At 36.4% G+C, this 23,257-nt stretch overlaps 1 protein-coding gene across 1 annotated transcript; it reads left to right on the top strand.

Annotated features, from left to right (window-relative positions):
* The first annotated feature begins 1,582 nt into the window (after window positions 1-1,582).
* Window positions 1,583-16,420, top strand: LOC107785039 (protein TORMOZ EMBRYO DEFECTIVE). Its single transcript, XM_016606258.2, has 14 exons — window positions 1,583-1,981; window positions 2,329-2,511; window positions 3,027-3,185; window positions 3,918-4,135; window positions 4,891-5,173; window positions 11,937-12,071; window positions 12,231-12,349; window positions 13,554-13,710; window positions 13,833-14,079; window positions 14,175-14,251; window positions 14,553-14,672; window positions 15,161-15,291; window positions 15,415-15,586; window positions 15,978-16,420. The coding sequence occupies exons 1-14, from the start codon at window positions 1,691-1,693 to the stop codon at window positions 16,272-16,274; spliced, it is 2,589 nt and encodes an 862-aa protein (XP_016461744.2). The 5' UTR covers window positions 1,583-1,690; the 3' UTR covers window positions 16,275-16,420.
* Window positions 16,421-23,257: the final 6,837 nt, after the last annotated feature.

Genomic DNA, 23,257 nt, shown 5'->3' on the forward strand with positions numbered 1-23,257 from the left:
CAAAATTCGGTCAGACAAATAAAAATCCGACCATAATGTGTGTTTTGTTGTATTTAATTCGGCCACAAGAAATAAAATATACTCAAATCTGAGAAATACACTCAGATTTGAGAAAATATACTCGGATCAGAGAAATCCGGTTGGTTGGCCATGGATTTCAGCCAGCGATGACGACAACGACGGAGGTAATGACGAAACCGATCTGGATTGAGGAATTTGAGATACTAAATTGAGGATTTTTAATAGCGGGTGAGCGAATAAAGGGTACAAAGGAGAGACAAAATAAAAATGAGGACGGACGGCAGTGTTCCAACGGGCAAGGCCGGCGGTGGTTCTCCGACGAGATTGTAACACCGGAGAGATAGAGAGTTTAAGGGAGATGGGGGAGGCGGCTGAAGATGAAAGGAGGAAGAGAGGAAAAGGTTAATTTAAGGTTAGAAATCCCTTAGAGAGGGCATTTGCTATAAAATTCAAAATATGGCTATGTATTATAATTAGTTTAAAGTGTATTTATTTATGATAAGTATAGTGTATAATTTAGTTATACCATGTAAATTTTCAATTAGGAAGAGTTTATGTGTATTAAGGTGGGCCCAAAAGCCTAATGAAGTATCAACAATCCAAAGACAAACTTATCAATAAATTTGTCTGTAGAGTAAATTATCAACAATCCAAAGACAAACTTGTCAGTAGAGTCCATCGTTCTTGTGGGCCCACTGTAATGGCTGACATAATATTGCATCTGAAGACACGCGTAAGACACTAAATAAAAGAGTATATCAAAACATCGTCAAAATGTCCCACACGACAAAAATTTATCAAGATGCTACAGTACCAATACAAAATTAACCAATCAGAGTAGCTCAAAAATCTGCAATGTCAACTTTACCTTTTGACCGCAAGCACAATGACGACCGGAAGCTCTTGAACTCTCCTTTTTATTAAAAGAAATTTTGATAAACATCTATTGTTTAGTGGCTATTAACTTTCTATAATTACTATTCAGTTGTTACGGTAGTGTATTCACATGTATTCGCGATACTGTATTCATGAATACAACAACAAAAAGAGTCTATATTCGCGTCATGTATTCATAAATACAACAGTAAAAAGCGCCTAAAATCAGGGCAGTCCAGCTGTACGCGCATGTATTCACATGTATTCGCGCCATGTATTCACGAATACAACAACAAAAAGTGCCTAAAATCAGGGTAGTCCAGCTGTACGCGCATGTATTTACATGTATTCGCGCTGCTGTATTCATGAATATAGCTGTATGCGCATGTATTCGCGCGCATGTATTTATGAATAGAGTAACAACAATCCCTTAATAATAGAGAGGAAGAACATAAGTAACGTATTTTATGCCTTATTTCATGTCTCAATGATAGTATATACCATAAAATACTTATCTTGTTATAAAATATAAAAGTTAGTTATAGAAAATAATATTTTAAAATAATTTTGGTTTATAATAAATAAGACTGTTTTTATTAACTTGTAGGAAAAATAGTAATATTTGGAATTTGGGCCCGTACGGCCTTCTGTAAGCAGTTTATAAAAGGTCGAAACCTATAAATATATGGCTTTAGCACTCGTTGAAATATAAAACCCTTAACCCCTCTCCTCCTTGTTTGTGTTGAGCAAACTGGTGCAAATTCTCGATTATTGTGGTTATGAATTTATAATAATGGAATTGAAGAAGAGTTACAAGTGTGTCAAGTCTCTTGAGCAATTCTACACTGGAGGCCCTTATGTTGTTGCCTCGGATGGTTCGTTTATGGTATGTGCGTGTAATGACACAATTAAGCTGGTCGAGTTATCCTCTTCGATGATAAAATCTACAATAGAAGGCGATTCTGAACCAGTGACAGCTCTTGCTCTTAACCCTAATACTAATAATATCCTCTTTTCTGCTAGCCATAGTCGCCTAATTACAGTTTGGGACCTTTCCACCCTCAAATGCCTACGCTCTTGGAAGGTATGTACTACTCCCTATGTTTCAGTTTATGTGAACCTTTTAATATTTGAGGTGGTTCTTTGACTAAGTTGTTTGAATTATAAATTATCATGACTTATAGTATGAAAAATCTATGTCAAAATTTACTGTCAAAGTTATTAAGTTTGACCCTAGTAGGTTCACATAAATTGAAACAGAGGGAGTAGTATTAATTATCTTTCTTTATGTTGTTGCTTTGTGGAGAAGTGATACTAAATGCTAAAGGTGACCTCCTCTATTGAAGTGAATAACTCTTCACGACTAGCCAAGTTGTAGTTTTGAGTGAAAAAGAATAATGAAACATGACTTTGAGTGGCTGGTTTTTACAGGGGCATGAAGGACCTGTAATGGGGATGGCTTGTGATGCATCAGGTGGATTGCTCGCAACATCAGGGTCTGACGGGAATGTTCGCGTATGGGATGTGGATGGGGGATTCTGCACTCATCAGTTCCAAGGTCATAAAGGGGTTGTCACCACCGTTATGTTTCATCCTCACCCGGACCGCCTGCAGGTGATTGCCAATATTATCCAGTTGTTGCTGTTATACGTTTTATCATGAATTGGTGATGTTCTAGTGGCCTGTGACATCACTTGCAAACTCCATTTTGTATTAAGTGTTAGATATTGAGGATCAAATAAGAAAAAAGTTGTGAAAAAGCTCCTATTTAGATTTTAGGTGATTTTTGTTTTTAATCAAACTGTTCATCTTCTATACTACAATTGGCTATCAAGTAAGCCATTTTTATGTAGCTGTTAGCTGAGTCATTATGCTTATGCTTTCCTGAGCCGAGGGTCTATTGGAAACAGCCTCTCTATCCTCACAAGGTAGGGCTAAGGTCTGCGTACACACTACCCTCCCCAGACCCCACAGTGTGGGATAATACTGGGTATGTTGTTGTTAGCTGAGTCATTGTGCTACTTCTTCCACATATTTGCTAAAGAGGGGTTTTAATGTTAAAGTAACTGCTCCTAATCTTTGTGTTTCTTCTCTTCTTGTTGAACTAAGTGTTTTGTAATTGTCTATAGTTGTTCTCTGGTGGTGATGATGGTTTAGTAAGGGTCTGGGATCTGACACAAAAGGCAAAAAAGAAATGTCTGGCAAAACTAGAGAAACATCAATCAACCGTCACTTCCATGGCAATATCCGATGATGGATGGACTTTGATCACTGCAGGGAGAGACAAGGCATGTTCTCCATTTACTCATCTTTTTCTCCCACTTTTTATTTGACTGGTAGGTTGAGGAAATAATTGCTACTGAGGTCATAAATAATGTAACAAGGACTACAGTAAACTTTATCCATCTTGAGGCCTTTGAAAGATGACTCCAAGAATCTGAGCACAAAGTAGTAGCTTGAATCATGCAACGTATAAACCGGTATAGAGCTTCTAACTATCTTTACCAAAAAAAATTCCCCCTCGTCCCGGACAAACAAAAAAACTTGGATTTCCAGATTGATATGAAGTTATCAACAAGGACAGTCGACCTTCAGTATGTAAGGCTTGAGCATACACCATTGTCAACTTGCTAGACATGAATGTAGTTCCTTGACTTTTTGGTCTGGGTTGGGAGTTACCTGCGAAGGTATGCTCCACAAAATTTGATCAAGAGGGACTTGTAAAGTCAATGAGCATTTTTATATCCTGGTCTTATTGAGTACCTGGTATTTTTTTTCACGCTTTGTCAAGCGGGATTTATCTTAGTCACCAAAACAAGAAAATATTAAAGAATATCTTGTTGTCAAGTAGTTACCTGTATTATACATGCTAGGGGAGACTTCTAGATTGCAGGTAACTAATTGAATGTTTCTGTTTAAAATCATCAGGTTGGAAGTTTTTTTTCTTTTCTTTTCTAATTCTTTATGGGAACACCTTTAATGCCATTTGTGGCACTTGTTGATACTGATACTAATGACAGGTTGTGAATTTGTTTAACTTGCATGACTACGGCTGCCTGACCACAATACTAACACTTGAGTCAGTTGAAACCGTGTGTATAATTGGTTCAGAGTCTCCTTTCGCTGCATGCCTAGCTTCATCAAAACATCCGCAGGCAAAGAACAGAAGTGATGTACCATCAATTAATTTCATCACAGTTGGTGAGCGTGGATTGGTGCGGATATGGAGTTCTGATAGGTACGTGAGAATCACTTTAATGTTCTTAAGAAGATTGAACGTTCAACCCAGTCGAAACTTGAAAGATACAGGAATTCATCTCTTTAATTGCCTTCTCCAACTGCAGTTTCTTTGATCTGTTGTCTTCTAAAGTGTTCTCATTTATTGTTGATTTCTCTTGCAGTGAGTAACTAGAGTTTTCCATGTGCTACTCATGTGAACAGCTCTCTGGGAAATCATATTTTAGAGATAACCTATCCATTATCATGCCTATAATTTATAAATTCAATATGTATCATAGTAGACACTTCACTCATGCGATTCCTGCATTTCTGTGAGATATCATGACAACTTAAAATAAACATTAGGCGGAATGAAGGGGCATGATTTCCTTCTCAAAAAGAAAAGAAGAGGCATAGTTTGTGCAGATCTTGAGAATAACTTTTGGGCTCTTTAGTTTGATTATCCAAATTCAGGGAGAGACAATGTGAGATAGAGGGTTTGAAATGGGCATTCACTGTAAAAATAAATACTCAGAATTTGTGAAAGTAGAAGGTATTTAAGGCATCCATTACTTTTTATAGAAAGACTTTAAGAGGTTTATTTTGGTATGTAAAGAGGGAGAAGGAGGATCGGTGAATCAAAATAGTTGCCTATATTAGTGGTGTGACTAGAAACTCAGAACTTTAAAACCATTCTCTGTTCAATATTTTTTTTGCTTCAATCCTCCTAAAATACGGTGGCTTACTAAATCACTCGATATGCTTGTGTAACAGGGCACTGTGCCTCTTTGAGCAGAAAAACTCCGATATCACCATAAGCTCTGACAATGAATATTCAAAGAGGGGCTTTATTTCTGCTTTGATTTTGCCTGCAAGTCAAGAGTTGCTCTGTGTTACAGCAGACCAGCAGTTTTTTCTCTACTATCCAGAGGAATCTGTAGGTAGTATGAATCTACCTCTTAGGAAGAGGTTTGTTGGATACAATGAAGAGATTGCAGACATGAAATTTTTGGGTGATGATGAACAGTTCCTTGCCGTCGCAACAAGTGTAGAGCAGGTAAGTTCCTTAATGCTTTTCTGGGTTTAAACTATTGAGTAATGTATGGAATACTGCAGATAATGGTCCAGCTTGTTTGGCCCATCTTGAAGTTTCTCTTCAGAATTTGACATCCTTGAATATCTTTTCTCGAAATTAAATGAATGAGTTGTGGGGGGCGTGAGATCTACAATTTGACCCATTATTAGGTTATGCTTTATACTTTGTTATAATTATATGCATTTTCAATAAATATCAATAAACTAGTCTCTCGGCACACGCGTTGTGCGTGTACCGTCTCAAAACATATAGCTATTACTTATTAAAAATTGTGTTTGAGACAGAAAATAAAAGTTAACGAAAAAAGTATAAGTAAAACAAAATAATGATTGTTGATTCTATTTAGCTACATAGACCCTTGTGGTCCGGCCCTTCCCCGGACCCCGCGCATAGCGGGAGCATAGTGCACCGGGCTGCCCTTTTAGTCTATTTGGCTAACCCAAAAAGAAAAGGAACTCTATTTCATTTTATATTTCTCTGACACCTTGTTTAGTTTTATAATTACAAAAGTTGCTCAGTAAAATATTGAAGGCTCGTATTTTAGCAGGACAAAAGATGCAATCAGGAACTTTTTGCAACTTGAGAAGATCCTAAATTCACATAGAAAATATTAATATTAAATCCTAATATTAATCGTAAAATGTAACCAAAACGTATTGCATTAAACTATAAATTATTGCATTAAACATATCTCCATTTCCCTTATTCCCTACTCTTCTGATAAAAGCCTTAAGTAACCATTTTATGTTTTGCATCTTCAATCATGTTTCTGTTAAGGCTACATCTTTTATTTGTTGAATAGAAGCAAAATATTTTTTCCACTCTTCACAATGCCATCCTGAAGATAATTTGTCTTCAATATAAAAGCAAATATAGATATTTCTGTGACAAATAAATCGTTTTCTTGAGCCGAGGGTCTTCCGGAAACAACTTCCCTATCCTTCCGGGGTAGGGGTAAGGTCTGCGTACACTCTACCCTCTCCAGACCCCACTAGTGGGATTCTACTGGGTTGTTTTTTTGTGACAAATAAAGTAATGTAGATATTGTTGTTGTTGTTGCCTCTTGCCCTCTTACAATTTGAACAAAGAATATGACCGTTTCAGATCTCTACGTGTAAAAAATCATCTCTTGTGAAAAGGTCATAAAACTAAAAAAAGTTTGTAAAGGGCTAAAAAATCTTTTGTGAGAAGCTTTTTTTTTGGGGGGGAAATAAGTAGCAGCAACAACAACTAACAATAATAATTGATGTCTCTTGCCCTCTTACAATTTGAACAAAGAAAATGACCGTTTCAGATCTCTCTGTGTAAAAAATGATCTCTTGTAAAAAGGTCATAAAACTAAAAAAAGTTTGTAAAGGGTTAAAAAACCAACAACAACAACAACAACCCAGTGGAATTCCACAAGTAGGGTCTGGGGAGGGTAGTGTGTACGCAGACCTTACCGGCTTACCCCAACAACAACAACAACAACCACCTAGTGGAATTCCACAAGTGGGGTATGGGGAGGGTAGTGTGTACGCAGACCTTACCCCTACTTCGGAGGAGTAGAGAAACTGTTTTCGATAGACCCTCTGCTCAAGAAGATGAAAAGAGGCAGTGGAGCAGTAATAGCAAAGGAAGCAAAAAAGATAACGCCAACAACATAATAACCAGAAAATAGAGAGAGAATCAATAACAATAAGCAGTAATAATGGCACAGTACTACAGACACAATGGAGTAATATGGGTACAACAAGAGCCACTAGCATCCTAAGACAAAATTCTATCAGACTAGCCTTTTACGACCTAACATGCAACCTTAAAGAAGTAATATGGACACAACTGAAGCTACTAGCAGCCTAAGACGAAGCACTATCAGACTAGCCTCCTACCTTCTAACTTACAATCTTAATGCTCGACCTCCACAACTTCCTATCAAGGGCCATGTCCTCGGAAATCTGAAGCCGCACCATGTCCTGCTTGATCATCTCTCCCTAATATTTCTTTGGCCGCCCTCTACCTTTTCTCATACCCGTCAAGGCCAGCCGTTCACACCTCCTTACTGGGGCATCCAGGCTTCTCCTCCGCACGTGCCCGAACCATCTAAGCCTGCCTAGCTTCCCGCATCTTGTCTTCCATGGGAGCCACGCCCACCTTCACCCGGATATCTTCATTCCTAATCTTATCCAGCCTAGTGTGTCCGCACATCCATCTCAACATCCTCATTTCTGCAACTTTCATCTTCTGGATATGAGAATTCTTGACTGGCCAACACTTTGCAACATATATCATGGCCGGTCTAACCACCGCTCTATAGAACTTGCCTTTAAGTTTTGGAGGCACCTTCCTGTCACACAAGACACCAGACGCTGGCTTCCATTTCATCCACCCCACCCCTATACGGTGCGTACTATCCTCGCCAATCTCCCCGGCCCCTGGAAATTGAGAAGTTTTTTTTTAAATAAGTAGTATTATTACCAAAGTGACAAGGTTCAGTACAAAGAAATAGATCTGACCAACTAGGCTCAGAATCTGCCAATCAAATGTCAATCAAATTTGTATCCTAGCTTAATTAGGATAGAAATTCATATGCTCCAAGCTCCTTGCAATCTTCATCTTCAAGCTTCCTCGACAGAACACCTCTTGTATAACCTGCCTAATAATTGTTGCTTCAGGTCTCTGCTTTCGCTGGAAAATACGCTGGTTTCTTTCCTGCCATAAATGGTATATTGCACCAGCCAAAGACATTCGATATATCTCATGTTGCCCCTTCATACCTCTTGCATATGTGCTGCTCATTGCACTTCATTTTGCCAATTGAGATACCCCTGGAAACACCTAGCCATTGTAGCAAACTGTCCCATACTTTAGCAGAGAACACACAGTCAAAAAACAAGCGACTGTGGCTCTCAGACATAGCATTGCATAATGGGCAGGTCCCGCTGTCAACAACACCCCATTTTGCCAGTCGATCACGTGTCAAAAGTCTCTCCATGATAGCCAGTTGCAGTATAAATATTCATTTAGGACAGCCCTGGTTATTGCAAGTTAACCTTCTCCATTCCACTTTAATGAAATCTCCTCTCATCTCCGTGTAAAGCTTCTTGGAAACTGGGAGCAAGTCTACTTCATTCCACCAACAAGGGAACCCGCAACCGCTACCCTTTGGGTACGCACTGGGTAAATCTCGCTTCTGTGCAATATCCCGCAAACCACACAAGAGAGATAACCCGCACTAAGCAAGCCTCGTGCGACGAGCTCAACCCAGGTTTCAGACCTGAGACCTCATTATGGAAGCCCCATGCTCAACCAACTGAGCTACCTTGCAGGTAATATTATCTAAATATTTCTTGGCATCAAGGATTTTATGAATGATCCAAGATGGTTGCTTTACATTGAGCATCCCAAATAGAACCCCCTTTGATGTAGTAATTATGGATCCAAGCAACCCATAGCTTGTCCTTTTTAGCACATAAATTCCATAGCAATTTACATATAGCAGCCCTGTTCCAGCTTTGCATGTCTGTCAAGTTTAAGCCACCAGCACAAATGGGATAGCTTAATCTTTCCCAAGCAATTAAAGCCCTCTTTGACACATTAGTATTACTAGTCCAAAGGTATTGTCTACAAATAGCTTCAATGACTTTCACAATCTTCTTAGGGAGGATAAAGATTTGAGACCTGTACATTTGAATGGAAAGTAATACACTTCTGATCAGCTGAATTCTCCCAGAATAAGATAAAAACTTGGCAGTCTAAGAAGTAATTTTCCCCAACATTTCCCCAACATTGTGAGAAGCAATTTTTTATTCTGTAATGCTGTCTCTACGGGTCCCTATCATTTTCCAAACAAAAATTGTGCTGGGAGCCGGAATGTGCATCATGGAGAGCTTAGACAAAACCCAAAAGCGTAACATCCTTGTTCTTCTCACAAGGAGCCTAAGACTTCTATGATTGAATCATGGTCATCAATATATTCTAATTTACACTAATAACTAAAAAGAAGAATACAATTCATCTTAATCTTTTGTGTAGGGCTGCTTGTATCTTCAAAGCACCTTGCATTCCTCTCCTTCCATATTGTCCACCAAATAGCTGCGGGGACAATTTTCCATCTGTCTTTGTTAGAAGTAGAGTTCCCCCCTGTATTCCAACTTTCCAGAATTCAAAGGTTCTTTCTGGCATTGTCCACCTAATACCCCTTAGGTTGATGAACAATTCCCACAATTGCCTGGTCACTCTACAATGTAGAAACAGATGACTAATTGTCTCTGCATCTTGTCCTTATAAATAGCATCTAGAACAAATTGGCAATCCTCTTTTCCTAAGCTTTTCCTGAGTAAGTACTACTACTTTAGCCACCAACCAAGTAAAGCATGCCACTTTGTATGGTATTTTAACTTTCCATATTTTAACTGTTTTGAGATACCTGATTCAAATCTTTGTAGGCTGAACTTACTGTATAACTTGCATTGCTGTGCTTCTTCCATGAAAGAGTGTCTTCCCCCTCTTGCAATCCTCTGCCTTGTTAGAATTCTGCAATTCTAGGCAATTCCCAATTTTGAAGTAGTCTTCTGAATGTTAAGTTCCATCCCTGAATCCCTCTTACATCCTTCATTATAGCTCTGTAAAAATGTCGGGGAATAAAACCTTCAAGCATCCTATTCCCAGCCAGTTATCTTCCCAGAATAATATTTTCCTTCCATCCTCACATTAAATTTCAATTTGGATGAAAGATTTGGCCACAGGTTCCTAATTAATCTCTATAAACTGGTTCCATAAGGATTCTTCACCTCCCTAGTCATCCAGAAGCCTTTTTTTTCATACTTTGCTTTTATCACTCTTCCCCGTAGTGTTTGTTCTTCCCTTGTAAATCTCCACAACCACTTCATTGATAGACATTTGTTTTGCCTTCTCAGATTTCTCATTCCCAATCCCCCTTCTTGTTTACTAATGGTCTAACTCTTTCCATTTAACTAAGTGAAATCCTTTCTTCTCTTTATTTCCATGCCATAAGAAATTCCTTCTCATGACTTCCATTCTCCTTTCTACACTTGCAGGTGAAGGGAATATGGACATCATGTAGGTTGGGAGAGCATCTAGCACAGAGTTAATAAGAACTAGTCTACCTCCCAAAGAAATGTATTGTGTTTTCCATCCGGCTAACTTTTGCTCACATCTTTCCAGAACTCCATTCCATATTTCTTTGTATTTGCTTTTTGCTCCCGAAGCATCCCCAAATAGATAGTAGGAAAAGAACCGACTTCCCCTCCCAGAATGTTTGTCATGTTAGGCATCTCATTAACAGGATAAAATCTGACTTTTCCTCCAATTAATATGAAGTCCAGAAATAGCTTTAGAGAGGATAAGGATAATCCTAATATATTTTGCTTGACGTTCTTCTGCACCACACATAATTAGAGTATAATCTGCATATTGAAGGTGAGTAATTTCCAACCTCTCAACTTGACTACTTGCAACATTGAAACCCTTGATCCACCCATTGCTATGTGCAGTCTTCAATATGTTGTTCAGCCCTTGCTATTATGAAGAGAAAAGGTGAGAGGGGGTCACTCAGACCCCTTTGGGCCAAAGGGGAAACAACTTTAAATTTACAATACGAATCTTTATTGTGACAATCTGGACAAAATTAACAAAAGAAAGATATTTCTGCCGACAAATGGCGAGTCAACATTATTTGTCATTTATCAATGGAAGAAAATAAAGTGTAAAGTACCAACTTAATTGGCTCAGTGCATTAAATTGTTAGAATATTTCTGTTAAATATTTTGATGCAATAAGTATGACAAGTAAAATATTATTTAATATCTTATGAAAACAAATTTACCATCAAATAATTTGATTACCCTATCGATGAAAATGGTAACACTCACCGTTACGTTGTGTCAGCAAGTCATGATTGTGGATGGAAGTTTAGGCATATCCACCACATATTCCTCACACTCCCATAACTTTCATTCATTGTTCTTTAAAAAGTGGTGGACTTTCTTTTTGGATTGTCTCATGATCCTAGTTTATTGTCTATTATCCATTATGTGATAAGAAGAAAATCACAATTACGCTTTTATTTTCCCATGCTTGGTGAACTCTGTATTGCCCAAGATCTTGCCAGAGCCATTGGTGTTACTGCATGCACAAATATCAAGTCATCATGAACCGGGAAACAATTAATTTTCATGTTGACTCTATATTTTAAGAATAAGGACTACTTGTAAAATTTCATTTGCAAAAACAGAAATGACACTTGCTTAGAAAAAGAGGTTAAGTGGCATCAAAATAGTTGTGACTATTATGAAGGGGTGTTTTGATTATGTAGCCGTTAGTTTATTTAATTTTTTTAATCAAATAGGATATTTAGGTTAATAATTAGAAGGGCATTTTAGTAATTTAACTTGAAGTTTAAGGCTTCCAACTTTTAATATAATATAGATATAGATCAGAACTGAGGATATCCTCTCATGGTACATACATGCCTTAATAGTCTAAACAGTTCTTTGGTTTTTCATTTATTGTACAAGCCTTTATCTGAGTAGATAACATGCATACGCATTACCCCTTCCGGATTCATTTATTGTGACATAGATTTAGAAATTGCCTTCTTTGGTGTAAAATTGGTGCATGTATCTAAGTAATAGTTTAAATTTAGTTTGGATAAAGCATTCATGTCATCACACTTTAAATTAGACTCTTTTCTGAGGTTCTAAAATGTTGCATATATATACAGGTACGGGTATACGATCTTGAATCAATGTCGTGCTCTTATGTATTGTCTGGGCACACTGATGTTATTTTGTGTCTTGATACCTGTGTATCAAGTTCTGGAAGAACACTAATAGTAACGGGGAGCAAGGACAACAATGTAAGTTTGTCATATTTCTTTTTGCTCTTTAGACAAATATGCAGCATTTTATTTATGCCGTTTCCCTTTCTCTTATGTGCTGGTTTACCAAGATTTTACTTCACTATTCAAGATTAAAACCAATTTTTTCTGCTATTCTTAATTCTGGTGTTTCCATAGGTTAGGTTATGGGATTGCGAGAACAAGTCTTGTGTTGGCGTAGGCATAGGTCACATGGGAGCTGTTGGTGCTGTTGCTTTTTCAAAGAAGCAACGAAACTTCTTCGTGAGTGGTAGTAGGTAAGTGATTATCCCTGAACTCTGCATTGAGCATATCCTTCTTCTGCATATGCCTTTATAAACTTGTGGGGCCGGCATCTTATCCAAATTACATTTTCAGGAATCAAGATTATGTGTCCTAAAAGTCTATGTTTAGCATCAGTTTTGAATTTTGGCTCACAATTAGGAATTTGTAAAGGCGCAGTTTCGAGATCTCGTGCTTTTTAGAATATAGTTGATAATAGAGTCTTTGCCATGACCGTTGTCCATTACAACTAAAACTATTATGCATTGCAAAAAATATGGCCTAAAAAATTACAGGTGAAATGTGACTGTCTAATCTCCTAAAAATTGTTTTAGTGGTTCAAGCCTCCATGTTGTAAAGTGGATTGATCAAATCTCTGTGAATATTTATGCTATCGTTTGGCCCTTGAATGAGCCCATTTATCTCCTAGATACTTCGGTAATAACTCTCTTCTGAATTACAGTGCTCCTCTTTCTTTTTCTTTTTAATCTAGTTATGCCACTCTGAAGCTTCTGCTTGCTTGATATTAATGCTCCTCCACGGATGAAGATTAATGCTGAATCGAGTTTTCCCTCGGTTCTGCTGACTTGAGTTGATGTTTCTTTTACTGGTTGGATGCAAATAAGATAAAAATCGCCTTTGTATCTGTAAAATTTTTATTATTTAGCCTTAAATCGTACGTTTTTTAGGCTTCAAAATCTGTTAAATGATGATTGCTGAAGCAAAATTTTGTAGACGCATTGGTAGGCAAGACTTATGGCCGAAGGGGAGTTAATTAAATTAAGTATTTGATTTTTATTTTATATCAAGCTTTCTGTTTTGCTATTTATATTACTCTAGAATAAGGTTTATGTTTCCTAGTTTCTGAAGGATTATGTTTCCTGCTGCTTTAATAAGACTCCCTATTTAAAGGGGGATTTTGAACCCACGTCATATTTCAACCAAAATAAGAGATCAAAGTTCTCTCTTCCATTGAGCTCTAAGGTTCAACTTCCCTTTAACGAGCTGAATTATACTCAAAATAGGTCGATCTAAGAGCTCAAACAAATGGAAGGGAAATTCGACGTCAATAGGTTTAGATTTTCCTGTTCATCGTCCTATGACTCGATTCTTCTCTAGAAATCCTAACACAAACTAATCTAAATGTTTCTTTATCATATTTTCTAGAAGTTATATCTTTATCTTTCTACATTCTTCCAGTGACCATACTCTCAAGGTATGGAATATGGACGGTGTCTCTGGCAACAATGAAGAAATTATGACTCTGAAAGCAAAAGCAGTTGTAGCAGCACATGACAAGGATATTAACTCTTTGGCAATAGCACCAAATGACAGTCTTGTTTGCAGTGGTTCCCAGGTTTGAAACATTGAGACATCTTATTAAATCTTGGCATAAAAAGCTGCCAAAGGAGACGAATTTGCATTTTTTGCTTCTTGTATATTTTTTTATTCTTGTCCAATTTCGTCATATTTTACTAGGATCGCACTGCCTGCATATGGAGACTTCCAGACCTAGTGTCAGTGGTTACACTGAAAGGGCATAAAAGGGGGATATGGTCTGTGGAGTTTTCTCCAGTTGATCATTGCGTGATAACAGCTTCTGGAGATAAGACGATAAAGATATGGGCCATATCTGATGGATCATGTCTTAAAACATTTGAAGGGCATACATCAAGTGTGTTAAGAGCATCGTTTCTTACCCATGGAACTCAGTTTGTTTCTTGTGGTAACATGACATCCCGAAGCCAATATAGCTTCATTATGTTGATTTTTCTGTTTCTCATAGCCTACTTTTGCTAAAAGATATGACCGTCTCTCCAGGTGCTGGTGGTTTGATGAAGTTGTGGACAGTTAAGACCAATGAGTGTATTGCAACATATGACCAACATGAGGATAAGGTGATTAAGTATTTATGTTATTTAATTTAAATATCTATTCTCTTATAATAGAGCTATCTTTTTATCTCTCCATCCTGGAAAAACTAGTTGATCTAAATTAATGAGTCGACTTGAGCACAGTTAATTTGGTTTTTGAGCGCTGCTATGGTTGCCATTAATATAGCGACATTTGACTACATTGTAAAGTTGCTGACAATTTTACTGTTTTCTTACAAAATGACACTCGTTCATTTTCTTCTCAGATATTTGCCACACAGTTGGGATTGGTAATATCTTGTTTTCTCTCTAACTTGCTATCCAGATTTGGGCCCTGGCTGTTGGTAAGAAAACAGAAATGCTTGCAACTGGCGGTGGTGATGCGGTGATCAATCTGTGGCATGACTCAACAGCTTTAGATAAAGAGGAAGCTTTTCGTAAAGAAGTAAGTGTATCTTGAAATCATATTCATTGAACAGCAATTGTTGGGTGTTACTTGATAATTATAATTCTACTAAGGCATTAGTTTCTGTGGCAGAAAAGATGTTTTATGAGCGTTTAAAATGCCCCAGTGAGGTCCTAATGGCTTGATCACATTTGTTTCGTCTCTCAAATGTCTAAAGCAATTTTGGAGGGTGCTGCTTGTGCCAAAAAAGAAAAGAAAATGAAGGATGCTGCTTGTGCTCTAGTTTGTAATCGCATGCTGTTAGTTTACTTGATTAACGGTATAACCTTGTTATGTGCTTCTGTCTGCTAAAATCTTCGAGGGAATTTGAGAACTAGTTCCGTAATAATTTAAGATGCCTATGGGTTTACAGGCATATTATGAATATCGTGGATTAGTTAATTAGGTGCAATTAGCTATTATTTTGTTTAATTAAACTGAAAATTACTACAAAACTTTCATGTGATAGTGTTATGTTGCTTGTGCAGGAGGAAGGCGTTCTACGGGGTCAAGAGTTAAAAATTGCTCTAATAGATGCTGACTACACCAGAGCCATCCAGATAGCATTGGAGCTTCGAAGACCGCATGACCTTCTAGATATATTTGGTGAAATCAACAGGTAGTCCTGATTTCTCCATTTTTTTAAGTGATGGTTCTAAATTTGTCTTCCCTTTTTGGTTATTGATGGCTGATGTAAATGCTATTGTATCACTACTTTTGTCTGACATCTAGCTCTTGGCAGGGAGAGAGATGCTGGAGATCTGATAGGAAAAGCACTTGAGGCTCTTTCTAAAGAAAAGGTCTATTTGCTTTGGGAATATGTGAGGGAATGGAACACGAAGACAAAGATATATCATATTGCACAGTTTGTTTTTTCCCAATTGGTCAAGATTCTTGATACCGAGACTATTAAGGTACTATTGTCGTGTCTTCCCCCCCCCCCCCCCCCCCACCCCCAGAAAAAAATAGACAATGTGGGCTTTAAAAAAATTGTTAAAATGCTTAGTAGGTTCATTGAATTACATAGTCCAGAAGATTTACCATACAAGTAAGACCTCCGTAAATATTTTTCCATTGCTTTGACAGGCCTTCAAATCATGCTAAATCTCTATCAAGAAAAAGTGGTTTCATATATTAGCTTGGTCTTGTATTGGCATTTCCATCATTCTTTATGGCAAGAAAGTTCATTTAGTTGATTCGCTGCTTGTTCTTAATGCTTGAATACACATACATTTGACTTAAGCATGTCGAACATCAATCTATTGGAACTATTTAAACTTATAAGTCTTTTTTGTTTTAATATAGATAAAGGGCATTGGAGAAGCGCTTGAAGGTGTTATTGGTTATACTCGGAGACATTTCAAGAGACTAGATAGATTAGAAAGGGACAGTTTCATTCTGGACTTTAATTTAGCTAGTATGTTGGTCATTGAGCCAGAAGGGAATGAGGAAAAAATTGAGAACAAGGATGCCACACTTTCTACTGCTGCAGATAGTGAGAAAAAATCATCCAAAAAGCGAAAATTGCATATATCAACACATGTCGCCGGTAAGAAAATGAAGGGGCCGAGTGATACCTCACGCAGTGTATGTTGTCGTTAAAGCAATAAAGTAATTTTAGATTTTAGAAATGAGATACAGGGACTTGTAATTTATTATTAGACTAATTCTATGAGGATTTATTATAAGGTTATTAGGAGAACGTATCATAATAATTTATATGTGAGAGCATTTATTAGGGATATAAATCCTCCCACTTCTCTCTCCCTTTACAAAGTTGCATATATGTTCTAATTACTAAGGTTCCACTTTTTTCTTCTCTCTCCCAATTCTGTAATAGAACGTATCATAATTTATTATTACACTAATTCTATGAGGAATTATTCTGGAGGATTTCAGATATAACTAGTGAAACCTAAATATGCGAAATGATTCTATTCTAATACCCAAATATAAGAAATATGTTAAGATTCCTTTAAAATTCTAAAATTCAAATAGATTAAATTTCATGTTCTAATTATCTACAATTAGTTCTATAATTTTTCTTAATTTTTCACTGCGTAAGAGTTTTTGGTCTTCTAGGGATACTTGAAATGTATTAAGGCGATACTATTTTTAATTTTTCTTAGAAGATGGGTAAAGAACGAGAATTATTTTTAAAAAAAAATACGATCGGTTTAAGTGTTGTACGTGTAACAAAATTTAAATCACGATATTTTTGACATTTTATATATATATATATATATATAATCTTGTCCGTACAAGTAAAAAGGACGACAACACACATTGAATAATGATCAGTTTATGTGTTGTATGTGTAACAAAATTTAAATCGTGATATTTTTGACATTTAATGTGTATGTATATAAATTATAAATATATATCTTCTTTTCTATACAAGTAAAAAGGACGACAACACATAATGAAAGAAAAAAAAAGTAAAACCTAATCCATATACCCAATTATATCAAACACAAAAAGAACTACAATATTGCTGGAGGCTTGAAGTGAACCGACCACAATCATTAGAAGTTTAAGAAGTAGAAAATAACCTCTCGCGTACTCTTTCCATCGTAGGAAAATTATATTTCAGTGTAGCTTCCTTCTTCCCTTATAATAATACATAATCAGCATTTGAGTTTCGGATACCGAACGATTAAATTAAAAAAAAACGTAAACAAAAGTAACCTAGATTATTGGCTTCATAAAATCCCCATATACCGTATAAAGAAAAATACATCCCCACCTGAAAAACAACAGTATAACTTAGTTCTTAAAAATAACCTCATATATTATTGGCTTCGTACTATTAGTCATATACGGTATGAAAAAAAGAATTAAGCAGCCAGTTCCCACTTAAAGAAAATACAACAGTATTATTATTTTATTCTTTCTTTCTTTCTTTTTTAGAATAAAGATGTATGGCAATGCATAGCACATTTTTCATCAAGCTAACAATATCATCAGCGCTAGCCACCAGAATATGGGATATTGATGTTAAAAACGTTGAAGGACCTTATAAATGTAGGATGTGAATCTTTAGCATTCATTGTTGTTCCTAAATGCTGAATATGAAAGGGTGGAAGCTAAGTAACGACCATTTTTGTAACACAACCGTTGATAAAAATGAAGTTGGAGTTGTGTTTGGTTATAGTTTTTGCAAAGAATATTTGGTTGTTTGAATGTAATGAAAGTGAAAACAAGGTTTTTGGTGTTTTTCAATCAAGGCCCTAGGATGACTCAGCAAGCTTGAACTGAAATGCTCTTTGTAAGGTCTATACTTTCCTTTACTCCTACAGTCCTACTCAATGAATTGAAGATGCAGGCAGTGTTCCTGAAAGCCAATCCTTGAAGGAATTGATGGAATTCGGGCATCACCTAAATTGAAAATAATTAATATGTGAACCATCAAAAATAGGGCCGGATCCACTTTCGAGGGTAGGTAACTTCCGAGGGTATCAATGAATTGAGTTTCAGAAATTTGCAACAGCGATTTATGGTAAAGGGCAATACCATAATATCTTCTTAAGACTATACGTGATTTGATATTTGGATAAGTATTGAACCATTTCGCCTCCACACTTTTATCTATGCATCCCAAACCACAACTCCCATCTTCAATTGATCCTATAGGAATGAATAATCAAGAAAATCAATGAATTCATTGCATACAAGACCATATTTGTAGATGGTAAAGGATATTACCTCGTCATTGCCAACTTCTACATGCATCTGGTTCATGTCACTTAGAAAGCAGAGAGGCACACTTGAATTGCAAATCGTCAACGATATCCCTCCTTTGAGAAATAAGTACAAGTATTTTCAGATGAGTGTATGCTCTTGATGTTTGGCTATAATTATATATTTTTAGTGCATTACTTACTATACATTTAGGTGCTTTAATGCTAAACTATACTATATGTGTGCTTAATTGAGTTTATTTTATGTGTAGGTACATTGGAAATGAAATTTGAGCAAAGTAAATATTTAAAGTGTAATTTATGCACTAAAAGAATGGGCTTATGATTATATAATAATAAAGTAATTATGGAAGACAAATCAAAAGGAGACAAAAGTCAAGTGGAAAAGAGAAAAAAACAAAAACGTGAAAGAAGGGAAAAGTAGGCAGCAAAATTTGAATCGAAGAAGCAGCAGGCGAGGCAAGCAAATTTCCTGGCATTCTCCCTCGCAACGCGAGGGTGCAGCGAGGTTTACCGCGCGTTTGGCCTCACGAAGCGCGGTCTGTCGCGAGGATGTTCCGGGTTCCAGGCCTATTTTGTCTCATATTTGGTTTTGGACTTGGTTATTTCGTCTAGGTTTTTCCCTACACATATAAATAGTCATTAAACACCATTTTGAGGGGATTTGACCTAAGGAGGCAAGACCACACTAGGATCAAGGCGGGGAATTCTTCTACGAGTTTTTTACTTCCTTCTTCCTATTTTCATTATTGGTTATGAATTTTAGTATTGTAGTTTTGTATACTATTATGAATAGCTAATTTATTATCTAGAGTTTTGATATAACCTTTTGTAGGATAAATTCTTTGTTATGTTTCTATATCATTGAGTCGTTGGATTTCTCTACTTGTTCAACTACGTGTTTATTGTTGTTGATTGAATGACCATCAATTGACTGTGCCTATTTAGTATGTATTGCTTGGAAAATGGTATATATTTAGGTAGTTGTTGAACAACATCACTCCTGGCATATGTGAGGAATCAATACGAAGGGTTTAAAGGTGATATTAGGAATAATAAAACCTTGGTGCGATCTTAGTGAGCAGTAAACTAGTGCCAGCTAGCGTAGTTCGGAAGAATATGTCTAGTAAATTGTAGTAGTTGCTCGGAAGAGAATTATGATACCTGAAGTACTCACGATCGGTAGAAAATACTTAGGCGAAATTATAGAAGGTATAGCGGGAAGGATTCCGACAATTGGGAAAATCATAACTCTAGACCTCCTTAGTCTTGTCACAAATTTCATCCTTGTTAGTTGATAATTTTACTGCTTTTTAATAGTTGTTAGTTAATTAGTTAGAAATAAATATTATAATCTCTATAATTAGGAAATTGTTCGGACTTGTGTTTCTTAGCAATATTGAATAACTGTAGCTAAGCCTTAGTTCTCTGTGGGATTCGATTCCGGGCTTGTAAACCGGATTATATTTGCAACGATCGCTTAGTCCTTTTTATAAGGCATAATTGGGCGTGATCAAATTTTGGTGTCGTTACCGGGGAACTAACGGTGTAGTTATATGTGTACATATTGCTAGGTTTCAAGTTTGAACTTTATTTAGTCTTGTTTTTTATTTTATTTTATTTTATTCTACTTGTTGATTTGAGAAACATGACATCTTGAAATTATGGGAGTTTAGGTGTTGGTAATTCTACTATTGATCCTCATATATATTGTGAAGGAAACCACCGGTGGCAAAATTATCAAAATATTCCCGAGAGCGAGTTATGTGCACAAACTCAATCTTGTGTGTGGAATATATGTGATGTTTGTGGTGGTCAAGATGGCCACTTTTATGATTGTACTTGTATTTCTTATCCTCCCCCAACCCCTTATTATGATGGTTCTACATTTTCATGTGAAGTTAATAGGAACAAAGAACCTGGGGACGTTGACCTGAAGGAGATCAAAGATAAGTTGAAGTGCCTTGTGGAACAATATGATGAGAAACCACTGCAGATACAAAGACAAGAGGCAGCTGTTCACAACTTGGAGGCTCAAGCGAATAAACAAATTGAACCTTGTAAAGCACAACATGCTTACAGTGTGGATAGTAGCCAAGAAGAACATGAATTGGCTGTAGAAATTGCCATTATAATGGAGGAGTTGAGAAGAGAATATGACCAAACCAACCAACTAGAATTTGATGATGTCGATGTTGAAGAAGTGGTACTGGAGTCAACTGAGGACCTTACAGATACAATTTTAATTAATTCTTTGTGGCAAGAAGAGGAGGTCGATAACAAGTTGAATTTTGAGTTTGAGCACATTGGTCCTCACTCCAATTATTTTTCGACATTGTGCTCAGAAGGAGGTATGGAAATTGATTTATATGAGCCAATGCAAGAGTCAAAGGAAGAAGTGGATGAGCCCTAGATTCTGAAATTTTCAAGGCCATCTAGGCAAGGTGACACTCCTCGATTGAAAGCCAAAAAGTGCATAAAGAATCACTTAATTTTTGGCTCGCAGCAATTTGTATCGCCCTAAGAGCATGATCCTAGAGCAGAATCAAAACTTGGGATCCAATTCATAAGTTTGAAGTAGAGGCAAAAAGTGGTTCATGCCGTGCCACGACGTTAACTAAGGCGCTTGTTGGGAGACAACCCAACTTTACTGTTTTTTTTTATTTTTTATTTTGTTTTTATTTCTGTAATTTTTATTTCTTTAATTTTTATTATATTATTTTTGTAGTATAGTTTTTTTTATTTTGTAGGAGCATGGAAAGAAAATCTATTGGAAGGATGCAACAGTAAGCCAGATGGTTGGAACTAAGTGTGAGGTACCCGCACGAAGGACCATGCCTGGGAGAAGTCTGAGTACCCCATGAGCTGCTAGTGCTTCGACCTTTGGCCTACCATGGAGTTTCTTTTACCCTTTTATTAGTTATGGTGTGCACTGGAGACAATGCACAATTTTAAGTGTGGGGTGAGGAGATTGTCGGGGTGATTTTTTATGCTATTTTAGTTGTCTTAGTTTAATTGAATAGTTTTTATTTTTAGAAAATAGAAAAGATTGGACTTTTACCGACGATAGATATCCTAGACAATTTTTTTGAGGGTTTAAAGTTTGACCAAAAACACAAAAAAAAAAATTGAAAAATAGAAAAATCTAAAAATATATCTTTTATTTTTGTAGGTAGTAATAGTCACCCGTGGTTTTTCTTTGTACCTCGGTTCTTTTTCATGGGATGTAGTTTAAACCGGGTCATAGTTTTTATTTTTAGAGTAGAATAGGATTTAGGGAATAAAAGAAGGAAAATGAAATTCCTAGGCGCTTTTGACTTGTTTGATAGTAGCGTATTTAGGCTCTAGCATGTGTATTACCTTCTCTATAGTTTGAAATTGCTTATGATGCCTTATTGAGTCAGATAGCAGGTCTATTAATGCCTATGTCTCATTTTCTTGGCTCGTGCTCACTTTGTGCTTAATGCTTAATATTTTGTGGCTCTGTGAATACTTGCAATTATTTGAGAATCGGAATGTAATCATCCTTAGTGAGTCATGTGCCATGTGTGGCGAGAAATTGTATAGTCTGCGTCATTGCATTAGAGTCTAGAACTTGCCCGATATGTGAGTTGAAGCGAAATTTTAGGTTTTGCTCGATTTGAAAAATAATTTTAGGCTTTATTTGATTCTTTTGAACTTAATGCTTACCATGAATAAAAATTATCCCTAGTCAACCCTTTTGAACCTATAGACTTTTATTTGGCAACCACATTACAATCCTATACCCCTTTGTTCTAAATTTTTATTATTTTGATCCTTTTACCTCTTAAAGCACTTTAATTGTGAAATGAGCGCTAGAAGAAGTAAGGACTAAGTGTAGGGTGACTTTCGAGTGGAACCAATGAAAGAAAGAAGGGTGCACTTATTTTTTAAAGTAATACACCACTAGCGGAAACTGAAAAGGGAAAAACAAGAGTAGAAAAAAAAAGAGTAGAAAAGAAGGAAAAAATATAGATGAATAAATTATTGTCTTGTTCTTGCTAGTGGGATATAAAGTAAAGTAGTACTTAAAGAATGAGGGAATATTTTTGGGGTGTGATCTTGTTTGTAAAATTGAAGTGGATTGAGGAATTTGCGCTTAAAGTTATTACGTGATGTGTTAAAGTGCTTGGGAGGATGAACCACTAATTCAAAATATATCTTAACCTTCCCTTAGCCCACGTTACAACCATGAAAAAGTCCTAACTGATTTTAGATTGAGCAAGCCTACATTAGTGGATGTTTACATAATGAGCAAGCCTATGGTACTTTGTGCATGCATGTGACTTCTTTATGAGAGTGAGGAGTTTATTTGATTTATTTGAGTCTTTAAAATATATTTGAGCATTTGATTCGAATGTATGGATTCAACTTACTCATTTGTTCTTGTTGTGAGGACACATGATTTCGCGAGGGATAGGTGACGTTATTAGACTTCTCTCAATGATGTTGGGTGTTCAAGCCATGAGTGCATTGTGACATTGAGTCGATTTTTGAGGTTAGGATTGTTAGGAGCATGTTTTTTTTATTGTGAATATTTGTGAAGTATGGCATAAGAAAAGGGAAGTGTATGTGATTGCATATGCTAAAGTTTAATTGTTGCTATAAACCATGGTCATTGGTGTAGTGTGCTTCAAAAGTGTTAAATATGTTAAGTGCTCAAAGATGGTGTGAGTTTTTGGTTGACTCGAGGACGAGCAACGTTTAAGTGTGGGGTAGTAATGTTTGGCTATAATTATATATTTTTAGTGCATTACTTACCTTACATTTAGGTGCTTTAATGCTAAACTATACTATATGTGTGCTTAATTGAGTTTATTTTATGTGTAGGTACATTAAAAATGAAATTAGAGCAAAATAAAT

This window comes from Nicotiana tabacum, chromosome 23 (assembly GCF_000715075.1).
Source record: "Nicotiana tabacum cultivar K326 chromosome 23, ASM71507v2, whole genome shotgun sequence".
In the NCBI taxonomy this organism is placed as follows: Eukaryota; Viridiplantae; Streptophyta; class Magnoliopsida; order Solanales; family Solanaceae; genus Nicotiana; species Nicotiana tabacum.

What these genes read in the sequence shown, in the direction of transcription:
- LOC107785039 (XM_016606258.2), top strand. Translation starts at nt 1,691, where the DNA reads ATGGAATTGAAGAAGAGTTACAAGTGTGTCAAGTCTCTTGAGCAATTC. An exon ending in TCACTGCAGGGAGAGACAAG is followed by an intron (nt 3,186 to 3,917) that starts GCATGTTCTCCA and finishes TACTAATGACAG; the next exon opens with GTTGTGAATTTGTTTAACTT. An exon ending in AGGAAGCTTTTCGTAAAGAA is followed by an intron (nt 14,673 to 15,160) that starts GTAAGTGTATCT and finishes TTGCTTGTGCAG; the next exon opens with GAGGAAGGCGTTCTACGGGG.